This window comes from Rhizophagus irregularis, chromosome 4 (genome assembly GCF_026210795.1).
Source record: "Rhizophagus irregularis chromosome 4, complete sequence".
NCBI lineage: Eukaryota > Fungi > Glomeromycota > Glomeromycetes > Glomerales > Glomeraceae > Rhizophagus > Rhizophagus irregularis.
The window spans coordinates 1,293,346-1,307,376 of NC_089432.1; the positions used below are offsets into that span (position 1 = coordinate 1,293,346).

Below are 14,031 nucleotides of genomic sequence, written 5' to 3' on the forward strand. Positions count from 1 at the left end.
TGTTCTATAATTAGATATTCAAAAATAAATATATAAATGAATGAATAACTAAATAAATATAGAATGATGGAAAAGCAACGCATGAATAGTTTGTAAATCATTAGTCATATTTTTTTTTATAAGTACACAAATGTCCGGACGTGATGTTATACAATACAACATTATAAGTAAAATTTGAACAACGTTTCCTAGTATATAATTGAGACCAAATATATGATTGACCATATTTCTTATTATAGGTCTTGGAAGACAAAAATCTCCCAGTTTTTTCATATAGACATTAATCATGCGATCAAAAAAGGCGGGCATATCTTTAGTTCCGCTGATCTACTGATTTTGATTGACAAGATAAATTTGAAATGTCTGATCATTTTTCCACGTTACAAGGGGTTGTAGCACATTTAAATATAAGCTCAGTACATTCTTAATAAACATAATGCACAGAATATACTCAAGAATATAAAATGGCCAAATTTCCTACGTTTCTAAAGAAATTCTAAATTTTTTTTTCAAACATGCCTAAAATCACTTTAAAACAAAATTATCGCAAGCGGGATAGATTTGTTAATTCTAATATAAATACAGATAATTTCAATTTACGTGGCAAAACTAATAGTGGTAAAGGCGACTCCAAAAATATTCTCACTATCCTCAAACCATCATTTCCTTCAACCTTAATGTTAGATGATCTAATTAAAAGAAATACCAACAGTAAGCCAAAATTGCTTCCAAATGCTTTTATTGCATATAGGATGGCATTGATGAAAGAATATCGTATTAAAAATTGTAAATTACCTCCTATGGGTGAAGTTTCTAAAATCGCTAAAAATTCTTGGAATATAGAACCTAAACACGTAAAGGACTTTTATGAATCACTTGTTGAGGATGCAAAAGCAATTTATAAACAAAATAATATTCAAATTATATTAGATAAACATATGGGTAATCATGTGGTAAATAGTCAAGAAAACGATGCAACATATAATGCAGTCGTAAATGAAGATAGCCAGATTCAGAATCCTTTTGATGTTGAGAATTCTAATAAATCTAGCTTTCTTAGTGTCGATTCTACTTCGATTGGCGATCAAGAGTACATTAATGTGTTGGAACAAATAATTTACTGTTTACTTAAAAATTAATATATAAATTGAAAAATAGTACCGTACTCGCTTTACTCGCTTTTTACACATTTAATAATTTAATAAGTCGTGAGAAACTAAATTAGTATTTCTACTTTATAAACCTATGTTACACAGGAATTTAACGTGCAATTTTATAGATTTTTCCAAATCGGGAAACCTCTATGAAAAAGATATTCAAGTCTTCCTCATTTTAGATTACTATTTTACATAATTTTCACTCATAAATTTGCAATTATACATTCCAGTAAATAATTAATAATCATGTACAATTAATTTTCTATGAATTTGGGTTGTATAGTAAGTTTTACTTAACTCAAATAATAATATTTATTATATATAAGAAAGATTCTTTTTTAGTTTATTAAATCATTTTTCTCATGAGATTGATTGATAAAGATAATTTCACTTATCCAAAAAATTCCATAATGTTACTAAATAAGTTTGTTAGAACTAAATAAATTTCAATTTCGAGAAATCTTATAAATTCCAAAAGTTTAGCGGGTTCAAAAAAATTTTTTATATTTGAAAAAAGATATTGATTTCTAGTTGCAAAATAGCCAAATTCTCAAAAAAAAAAAAAAAACCAAAAAAAAAATTAATAGCGATGCAAATCCGAATACATTTATTTAGAATTAAGATTTTTCGAATATAAGATTACATGCGATGTTTAAATGATTGGCCGTCGTTGAGTCATCTGTACGGTCATATCTCCCTTATCAAATTTGGTAAGTAATTTCAATAATTGGTCTATTCATCTGTAAACTGCAACCCTATAATCTATAATTTGTAATGCACATAATAACAGCAATGAATAATATATAATGTAACATGCCGAATATGAACAAAATGATTGGTATCATGATCCTATGAGATAACAGATATTACATAATATACAGAAAATTGAGTCTGCACGCATATATAATTTTACCGTGTAGGTCATATGTTAGGCAGGCAATTAAATTTTAAGAAACACTCCTAAAAGTAAATAATCTGTCACAACAACGTGGCCATGAAAAATGAACAATGCGTGACAAATCGGTATTGTTATTAATTAACGTTACGCCAAGTATTAAAAAAATATCGATGTTCTGTCCAAATTTCCTACGTCCCTAAAAGTAGTTTCAAATTTATTTAATTTTTTGTAAATCTTTAATATGCCCAAAATCACTTTAAAAAAAAAATATCGCAAACGTGACGTATCATTTATTAATTCTAATATCTATGGCGATTTATGAATTAATCCAAAACATTCAACTAATGTTCCTCAAACTTATAATTATCCTGTGTGAAAAATTTGAAATGTCTATCTATTTGAGCGCTAATATTTATTCAGCGTTTTGGATGTAGAACCTAGGTGGATTCGGAGTAACAGAGCACAAGAATGATCTCGATTCTATGCAAATGATTCCAAATTATGTGGCAAAACTAATACTGCTAGTGGTAGAGGCGAGTCAGGCGACTCCAACAATATTCTCACTATCCTCAAACCAACTTTTTCTCCAATATTAACGATTAACGATTTAACTAAAAATGCCAATACAAATAGCAAACTTCCTAACGCTTTTATTGCGTTGATGAAAGAATATCGCGTTAAAAATTGTTAATTTCCTTCTATGGGTGAAGTTTCTAAAATCGCAAAAAATTCTTGGAATATAGAACCTAAACACGTAAAGGATTTTTATGATCACTTGTTGAGGGTGCAAAATTATCTTATAAGCAAAATAATATTCAAATCTTTTTGGATAAACATATAAACTATATGGAAAATAATCAAGAAGGCGATGTAACCTATGACGAAAATCTAAATTCTGTGAATTCACTCATAGTAATGAAGTTAGTTTTTCTAGTGTCAGTTCAATTGATATTTCTACTAAATAATTCTACTTCGATTAACACCTCATATGATGTGAATTCAACACCTAATGACCGAGAGTACATTGGAGTATTGGAACAAATAATTAATTATTTACTTAGAAATTAATCATTTCTAAGATTGACGCCTCAACTGTTTTTTAAATAGTTGCGAAATTACGACTATATAATAAAACTTAGAGTTGCGGGTTGCGGGTTGCGGGTTGCGGGTTGTGGGTTGCGAGTTGCGAGTTACGATTAGTAAGGCTTACTAGTTGCAGCGTCATCTCTAATCGTTTCATGGTAAATCTGCAAAAAACATCGATAGCCCTATAAAAAGTTTTAGAAAATTTCGCAAACGCGTTACAACATAATTTGAATTGTGTAATGTATAGCATGTCTCCGTCAAAATTATTACGGATTTCTATCATGTAATTGAGCTCTACAATTCAAAAAAAAGTTCATCATGGGAAAATAATTTAATCAATAGATTCGTAATAATTGTTCATGCTAGAACTTATTTCCAGGTGTGAACAATTATCTATATTCTGATATGGTTTTAAGTTCAGCAGAGCAACGGACAATTATTAGTCAATTATTAATGAATTATGACGAAAATCACGGGGTTTGATAGAATAAATTTCTAGAATTAAGATATTCGAAAATTTGAAAATGAATATATAAAAATAAATAAAGATTTCCAAATAATCATTTTGACTATCTTTATCACGTAACTTATATTAATCAAAAACAACATAATTGCGAAAGGATTCTGTTGACTATGCATATGAGACGAAATGTTTCAGCCATTTCGGCCATATGACAGCAATTCGGTTAGACTCAAGAATTTTTGTAACCTATGTTTAATAACTTCGAAAGATCTGGTCGAAATTATTGCAGATTTGGTAAAAATGATGCGGAACTGGCCCAAATTATCGGAGGTAAAAAAAAATTATCTCCAGATCTACAAGATTCATAACGTACAGTGAGGAAGTACGATATTAACGTACGAACTGGCCCGAGTTTAGGAGTTATGCACTTGCACGTTATAGCGTTAACGTTAATTTCGGCAAGTTCGTACTTTAATATCGTACAACATTAAGGAAACCCTTCAACCGGATGAAGTGTTCGGAAATGATCTGGTCATTTGACCATTTTTCGGATTAGGAATCATTTGTTCAAATGATACCCGATCATTTGTCATTTGTCATTTCACAAATGACCAAGATGCCAGATGCCAAATGATTGAATGTCATTTGACCGTCATTTACATCATTTGTCATTTGGATATTTGTCATTAAAATACAGAAATATTATTGGACAATTTAACAAATGAAGGATATGTATAATCGTGAAAATCATAATCTCTCACAGAATTATTCTACTAAACTATTTCTTTTTTTACTGTAATTTAAGAATCAGCTTTAACAACCAATATTATAGCCACAATTACTAAAGTAATAAATAATAATATGTTATTTATTATGTAAATTTATTATACATAAATAAAATTTTATGACCATCTTATGGTTAAAGATATTAAACAATTCATATGTGAAAATGGATAATGATTGAGATATATTAAATCATTTTATTGCAAATTTATTTAGATTGCCAGTAAAATAAAGCTGTATGATGAAAAGATCTTCGGCGACCCTATAAAAAAAAAATGTCCGAAAATTGTCGTCGAAAATGTCCAGAAAGTGTCCAGGTGTCCGGGGAAATTCACAATAACTTAGCGTCCAGTATATTGCAATTTTCCGAACATTTTTTTTTTTATAGGGCGAAATAAAATAATTCTGTGAATTTTATTTTTATTTCAACGTGAACTAGGTCACAGTACAAATTACAAAAACACTGCAAAAGAGCCTGAAGTAATCTTTTAAAACTATGAACCAAACCGTCGCTGTCGTGACGATGTTACCTTTGGTTAAATAATTCTGTGATTTATTTATTTATTTATTTATTTATTTTATTTATTTTATGTGAAGTTGGCAAGGTATACAAAAAGATATGAACAATCTATCGAAAGTTACTAATCTACATAGAACCTGTCATCCGTCAAGGTACCACCAGGATGAACCCTTACTTCTAATGGAGATTTAGGGTGACCCAACTAGGGCCACCCTAAACCCACCCCGGACCACCTACATCAGTAGGTATTTTTTGGTATTTGGGGCCAACTGCAGCGTATCAGGGGGAGGCGAACACACTATGCCCACCCCGACCGGTGTAAGGATTAAATTGGTTGACCATAAATAATTCTGTGAATTTATTTTTTATTTTTTATTTTTAATATCCACGTGAACTAGATTACAGGAAGATAGACAAGAACTAAAGATATAACTAAAGTCAAACGCTACCTAAAACTATGCTATAATCAAACCGCCTGAGAACGGTGCCACCCTGGTACGAATAAAAAAGAACTACGGGAGATTCACCGAAGCAAATGCTCCCGTCTAATACTAGAGAAAAGGCTAAAGGGATATTAAGTAATCGCACTGAGAAGTGATCTATGGGAGTCTAAAAGGTTCGAAACAGGTAAATAATTATGAGAAAAAAATAATAGAGTGTCTCTATAAGATTCCCACGACCCACTATGTAAAAAGTTGCACGTAGTCCACCTAATGCTAGCGGAAGCGTCAACATTAACAATATGTTTAAAATAAGGCAGAGTTTTGTTGTGATAATATCTCGTATATTGGCTCCTATTTCTTTGTGTGGGAACCGAAAGCGAATAATTCTGTGAATGGAGTTTATGATTAAATAATATAGAAAATTGATAAATCACGTGATTCTAAATCTTTTTTACTACTATTAAAACTTTTTTTTTTATTTATATTAAATAGATTTAGTTTTAATATTTACAAGATAATTAATAAAAATATTTAATATTCTTCAAATGACTTAAATAATCAGTCATTTGAAGTAATTTTTTGCGCCCGGAATTCGGATAATATAAATTATAAAAAAATTTTTTTCTTTTACGTAATGCCATAATTTGGGCCAACTTATAATTCTGGCCAGAATTTAATTCTATTTTAGGAAATAATGTTACAAAAGGAAAATAATTTTTGTGGAACGGTTGTCACCAAAAAAGGATCTGATCGACATACCTTGCGTTAATTCTGGTCAGAGTTATAACTTGGCCAGAATTATGACGATCAATATGATAAGATCCGCCGAAACTTTTTAAATTTTTATTTTTTTTTTCTTTTAATTGGTCAATATTTTATTTTATTTATTTTATTTTTTTTTTGGTCGGATTCGGCTGAAACCTTCAACCATAAAAAACAGAATGTGTTAAATTTGTTTTATATTTGTGTTCATGTGTAAAAAAGCACCATTTTGTTTGATTTTTGTTTTTTTGTGATAAAACATAAATTGGACAAAATGATGCTTTTTTGGACGTTTTTTATTACACATGAACACAAATATAAAATGAGTTTAACACAATAGGTAATTCTCTTTTTCTTTTTCTTTTGGCCGGATCCTGACCAAAACTTTTAATTTTTATGTCATGAATTAATGTTACAAATGCCAACAATTCTACTTCACAATCGAGAGTACATTAAAGTGTTGGAACAAATAATTGATTGTTTACTTAAAAATTTAATCGATTTATGTTGACAAATCTGAAAAAAAGATCGATAATTTATTCCGTGAAATTGAAAATAATATTTATTCGTTTTTTACACATAAATTTAATAAGTTACTAGCAGTAACCCATTGCTTCGCACCGGGATTAGTAAGTTGCTTTAAATTAATGTAGTAATGAATAATGAAAAGGAAATTCTGATTTATGTTTAGAAATTTTAAGTATTATTCTTGTTCATAATTAGAAATTTAAAGGAGTGCAAATAAATAAAAATATAAAATATTAAAAACATTCCTAACAATTGAATTTTAAAACATCATACAATACAAAATATATAGTAAATTATACTTACAATATTAAATACTTTGAAAGATTTCATTATATATAATGTTTTAATTTAGTCTGAAAGTGATGCACATGCTAAAATGTTGTTATAACCTCTTTTATCAGGCATTTACTAATTGGTGATTTATGTTAGTACAACCAGTTACTAAGTTGTATAAAAAATACCTATTACGTAAGCCTGATAAAACAGTTACTCGGCACAACGTGACCTCATAACTGCGGCACTGTCGTGCCTTACATGTATTTGCAATAAGAATATGATCAGTAAAATTTACTGAGCTGCGCTCAGTAAATCCCACCAATCATATTGCTTATTGCAAATACAACAGTTACTCGGCACGAAGTGCCGAGTAACTATTAAATATTTTTGCGAAATGAATTTGCATCAGAACTTGATGAAATATACAAATTTAGTAAATATGATGGTGGTTTAAGTAAAGGTGATTTTTCCACCAGTACAACATACAGCAAAAGATGGTGAAGTTTTGCGACTATCACGATCTTTTTCTTCTATTCAAAACTTGGCATCACAATGGATACAGATCTGATCCATTCTACCAAGTTCATGACGCTTTATGTAAATGATATTTTGTCTGGTTTTTCGTCTTTTTCTGTAATGGGCGGCTTGACGTTCATTATTTAATCTTCTTTTTCCGTTGTTTAGGTGTTTCACTTTGAAAAGTTCTATATCAATTTCAGTATATATAAGTAGATGTGTTATATTGATGGAAATTTGATGCAAATCTTATTATTACACGAAGGTTATTGTAGAATTTATGATTTATTTATGTGCTTACAAATGCATTACAAAGGCAATTTTAAATATTTTATTGATATAAAAACAAAAATATCATCATAGCGTTTTATTGTTAAAAAAATCTTTATAATCTATATAATCAAAAAAATACATCGCAAAAAAAAAAACCCGTTATAGGGATCTATCATTATTGCTAAAGATAGTTAATTACCTATCGCTTATAAATATTAGCGAAAGGGAAATTATCGAGAATCAAAATTAATTCTCTTGCACAGAATGAATCTGCCGATCAAGTGGTCTTAACTATTAAGGCGCAACATTAGTAATTAACATTGCATGTATCGGACTATAAGAAAACGTAATAGATCAGGTGCAGAGGCGCAGATGAATAACGCACAATTCAAAGATTATTTATACAGGCTAATCTAAACGTTAGTCACACAAACACCATTTTTTTTAATTATATATATATCGGACCATAAGAAAACGTAATAGATCAGGTGCAGAGGCGCAGATGAAATAACGCACAGTTCAAAGATTATTTATACAGGCTAATCTAAACGTTAGTCACACAAACACCATTCTTTTTAATTATATATATATAGAGAATATAGATTATATAGATTTTAACCTTATGTTACACAGAAATTTAATATGCAATTTTATAGATTTTCCCAAATCGGGAAATCCCTATTGGAAAAATATTGTAATTAATAATTAAATATAATTGTTTTTGTTGGTTGGCCTTAGAATTGGTTAGTACAAGTTTGGTCGGGATCGTCAATTTTAACCCAAATTATAAGAATTTTTTTATGTTGTTTTTTTTTTCGTTCAATGAGGTTTTAAAATATTCATGAAATTGATTAGTCAATTATAATTTCTCTTATCCAAAAAAATATTCTATTGAAAAAATTCATAATGTTAAAGTGTTTGAAAATAGATAATAATTTCGAGGAATTTTACAAATATCGAAAGTTTAGCGGTACAGAAATTCTCCATGTAAAAAACGAAAAATTTTAGTAATAATTTTTGTTGTAAAATGACCAAATTCTCAAAAAATTTTTATTTTACATATGTTCAACGCCTCAACCTTTAAAACTAAGATATCATATACGTACTATCACGACAATAATTAGTAATTCTTAATTCGAATGCAAATCCTAATACTGCTATATTATAAGCCAAATAATAGGGAGAATCGGATGTTTATTTGTGCCTTTTGTGCCTATCTATTATATTGATTATACGCTATAATTAATAGAATTTAACTAAGTTTGCTCTGGAAGATTATTCGAAGATTATATATACAAATAAACAAACAAACAAATAAATAAGACAATGACGTTTTTAAACCCATGAATAGTTTCACAAGTGTAAATCGCTAATAAATCACACGAATTGAGGCTGTACATATTTATAGAACAAAGATATTAAGATTTTAAGAAAGCAGAGCAAATCATCTGCTTCTAATAATAAATTCAAATTTAACATGATAAACAGCTTGACAAGGTAAAAATTTTATCATTATACTCGAAGCATTGATCCGATACTGCGGTATAACTTTTTATCGAGTTTCACCGCGCGTAGAAATAAAAAATGCCAAGAAAACTATTTTTAGAAGCGAGCGGGTTCGGAACTCCAGATGAGCGTCATACCATGTATTAAAAGAAATTAATATATCGATATTTTTGCTATAAAATGGCCAAATTTTCCACGTCTCTAAAGAAGTAAATGAGATTCAAATTTATTTAGTTAGTAATTTTCAATATGCCCAAAATCTCTTCAAATCAACAATATTACAAAAACGGCGAAAACTCCATTATTCTCAAACCATCATTTCCTTCTACTTTAATGATGGATGATCTAATTAAAAAAAACAATACTAATAATAATCCAAAACCTCTTCCAAACGCTTTTATTGCATATCGAATGGCATTAATGAAAGAATATCGCATTAAAAATTGTAAATTACCTCCTATGAGTAAAGTTTCTAAAATCGCAAAAAATTCTTGGAACATGGAACCTAAACACGTAAAGGATTATTATGAATCACTTGTTAAGGATGTAAAATCAATTTATAAACAAAATAATATTCAAATCGTGTTGGATAAACACATGAGCGGCATGGTAAATAATCAAGAAAGTTATGACACAGTCGTGAATGAAAATCACCAGACTCAGAATTCTGGTAATGCTGAGAATTCTATCCATGATAATAAATTTAGCTCTCCTAGTGTCAGTTCAACTGATAGTTTGACTACTTCGATCAACGATCGAGAGTACATTAAAGTGTTGGAACAAACAATTGATTATTTACTTAAAAATTAATTGATTTATGTTTACAAATCTTAAAAAAAAAGCATTGACCGTGAAATTGAAAAATAGTATTTATTTGTTTTTTTACACATAAATTTAATAGGTATATGAAATCCATTTAATATTTTAAATGGAGCTTATGTCACACAGGAATCCACTAATATGCTTATGTTACACAGAAATTTAATATGCAATTTAATAGATTTTTCCAAATCGGGAAATACCTATGGAAAATATTTAAAGTCTTCCTAATTATGGTTACTATATGACGTTTTTTTTTTATTCATGACTTTTGCAATTAATAATCAAATATAATTATTTTTCGTTGGTTGGCTTTATGAATTTTATGAATTAATTTTAACCCAAATTACTCGTATTTTATTATAATAAATTTATAAGGAGCAAGAATTTTTTTTATAAGTTAATTAAACCGTTTTTTTTTTCGTTCAATAAGGTTTTAAACATTCATGAAATTGATTAGTTAATTATAATTTCTCTTATCCAAAAAATATTCTATACAAAAAAAAATTCATAATGTTAATAAAAGTGTTAAAAAATAAATAAATTCCGAAAATTTGGCGGTACAGAAATTTTCCATGTAAAAAAACGAATATTTTTAGCATTAATTTGTGTTGTAAAATGATCAAATTCTCAAAAAAATTTTTATTTTACATATGCTCAACGCCTCAGCCTTTAAAACTAAAATATCATATACGTACTATCACGAAAATAATTAATTCTTAATTTCGAATGCAAATCCGAATACTGCTATATTGCAAGCCAAATAATGACGAGAATTACGAGATTTTAAATCGGAAAATCGGATGTTTATTTGTGCCTTTTATGCCTATTATATCTATTATTTAACTATACGCCATAATTAATAGAATTTAAGTTTTCTCTAGAAGATTATTCGAAGATTATATATACAACTCTATAAAAAATGTTTGTCCGATAAATATTCGGAATGGGTTGATTTTTTTCCGGACACTCGCACGCTATTACACAACATTTGGTACAATTTAATACAAGATGCGGAGATTGAGAATTTTTAACTACATAAAAAAACGTACAATATGATCATGATGAATGTCCAATAAATGTCAAGTAAATGTTCGGAACGGGGTCGATTTCCGAACAAAAAACTGAAGTGTTTGGACAATATCATTTTTTATAGGGCAAATAAACAAACAAATAAGACAATAAAAAAAGAATAGTTTCACAAGTGTAAATCGCTCATAAATCATATTAATTGAGGCTGTACATATTTATAGAACTAAAAGATATTAAGATTTTAGGAAAACGGAGCAAATCATCTGCTTCTACCCTATAAAAAATTTTATCCGTTATTTCTGTAAAAACTCCGTAAAAATGAGCCTTTCACGATTCATTCACAGAAAATGTAAATAAATCGATAAATTCCGTGATATAAGGTTATTAATTCCGGAAATATGAGCCTTTTACGGGAAAAAAAATGGAATATAAAAAACGGATCGACTTTTTTTACAGGGCTAATAAGATTTAAAATTAACATGATAAAAATTTAGGACAAGGTAAAATTATATCATTATACTCGAAGCATTGATCAGATACAGCGGTATAATTTTTATTTTATTTTGATCCTTATCGAGTTTCACCGAATCATTCACGCGTAGAAACAAAAAATGCCAAGAAATCTATTTTTTAGGCGCGAACGGGTTCAGAACTAGGGGTAGAGCGGGATTCCAAGCTGATATATCAGAGTATTCACCCTTCTTGCTAGATATTATACTGAGACTTCAAAAGCCTGTTTCCCCGTTGTAATGAATATATAGAAAGTAAGTAACGGAAATTGGCAAAGTAAGTAACGTAAGTCACATGATCTATTACGTTACTTCTCTTATATAAGGTACGGAACGTAAATTTTTTTGGTAAATACTTTACGTTACTCCTTATATTTGCCACATGATCGCGTCATGTTTATTTGTTTATCGAATCTCATTTTCAGTATACTCAATATGGTGATTTTTTTCTTTAAAATCAAAATGTGTGACTTGAATTTAATATTTGCAAATAAAATTTCATTAAATAAGATTATTTTTAATTAAATATATTTGCAAAAAATTTTTTTTAAAAATATCTTCTCAATAAAATTTTAAGTTTAACCGATCAAAAATTAGCTAAAACAATCAGCCATCAGCCGATTAATAAATAAATTACTGTGCATCATGTGACAATTGTGACATACTTGAAAAAAAACCCAGGCGATGATCGCTCAGGTGACGTTTAGCAATCCCCCTTATGTACCTTATATATAAAGGGAGTAACGTAAAGTAAATATAATTGACTTTACGTTCCGTGCCTTATATAAGGGGAGTAACGTAAATTGACCTAAATTAGTAATTTTACGTTACTTACTTAGCCAATTTCCGTTACTCACTTACTACCTGCCGTTGTGTCAACATTATAGTTAATGAATATAAAGCGTTCGCGATTATTATTTTTTTTTTGTTTCTTTGGTTTTAGGCATATATTATAATTAATTCGTGATCCGTATAACAAGTAGTGAAAATCACTATTCAAATTCGGGGGAATAAAAAAATTGTTTTTTGCGATGATCTGTTGACCCAGCAATCCAATTTCGATGAACAATTTTTGTTGTGTCCACAAAATAAAAAAAAGATCATCGAAATTGGACCAATAGTAGCGATAATTATAAAACCTATTTTTAGTTCGGAGAATATCGTGAGGAATCTAGACCCGGTTTTGTAATTATCTCACGATCTATTGGTCCAATTTCGTCGATTTTTTTTTTATTTTTAATATAAAGAACGTGGAGAGTTACATAACAAAAAATGGATCACTAGAATACGAGATAATCGCAAAAAATGATTCCCCCCGAATTTGAATAGTGATTTTCACTACTTGTTTTATACGGATCACGAATTAAAATAAAAAATTTAAAACTTTCTTGCATATGTAAGAATAGTATCGGGACTTTTTGCCGAAAACCGAATGAACGTTTCACCGAATGGTCGGACGTTTCGCCGAATAAAACATTCCGAAAAATTATTTATTCTATTTGGTCATTTTATTTTTTTTATACTAAAGAATTAGATGAAATTTATCTCATCTTTATAGATTGGTTGTTTATAATATCAGATATATTAATCTTTTTTTTACATACTTTTTCGTAAATAAATGTTTTCAGGAAAATTATTTATTGCGCAACAATTAATATCAGTTAAAAGAATTGGTTCAAACGCTTCATTTTCATTGCACGTTGAATATTTTTTATAAAAATGTTTAATTGCTACCATTTTCGGTGAAATGGAATTCGGTGAAATGGGAATTCAGTGAAATGGAAATTCGGTGAAATGAATTTGATAAATTTCCCTTCGGCGAAATTTTAAGAATTGTATTACGATCGATCAAGTGATTTGTTACACGGAAACGTTGTAACACGTTTGTAGTAATTAAATTTCCGAAACAGGTTTTCAAATTTAGCAATAGACATTACCTTTTTAATTCAATTTTGAACACAAGAGTTTTTTTATTTAAAAAGATTTGTTTCAATATAATTTAAAAAGGACTTATCACAAAGTGTAAATTAATTTTTTTTAGTAATAGTTTTTACTATGATATTTGTAACATTCGTAATTTATTATTCAAGAATTGATTTTCAAATTTTTATATTCTCATTAGTTGATTCCTGCAATTATTACATTAACATAAATATTCGTAGAATTTGACGATATCCCGAGTTAGTTTATTACCACGTGATTAAATGCTAAAAAATAGTAGTTTTAAAATTAAAAAACTTACAGCAATAGCTTTTTATGGTTTAAAACGTTCTGAATGAGTTAACACATAACATAAATCGCAGTTAAAATTTATAAAGTCAACATACAAATAATTATTACTAGAAAACGGAAACCGTTAAAGTCGTCGCGCTTATTTACTCGGTATCTTTTTTTATTAAAAAAAAAAAAGTAATTGTTTACGAAAATAGCATATAAAAATACGTAACACAAAATAAAATA

The 14,031-nt window shown here is 28.6% G+C and overlaps 2 protein-coding genes across 2 annotated transcripts; both read left to right on the forward strand.

Moving 5' to 3' along the window:
* Positions 1-515: 515 nt before the first annotated feature.
* OCT59_023658 (uncharacterized protein) lies at positions 516-1,139 on the forward strand (the record flags this gene model as incomplete). The annotated part of the gene is made up of 1 exon (XM_025326454.1): positions 516-1,139. One exon carries the CDS (start codon positions 516-518, stop codon positions 1,137-1,139), a length of 624 nt encoding a protein of 207 aa, XP_025176073.1.
* Positions 1,140-9,460: 8,321 nt separating this feature from the next.
* Positions 9,461-10,021, forward strand: OCT59_023659 (uncharacterized protein; the record flags this gene model as incomplete). Its single annotated transcript, XM_025326455.1, has 1 exon — positions 9,461-10,021. One exon carries the CDS (start codon positions 9,461-9,463, stop codon positions 10,019-10,021), a length of 561 nt encoding a protein of 186 aa, XP_025176074.1.
* Between the last annotated feature and the right edge of the window lie 4,010 nt (positions 10,022-14,031).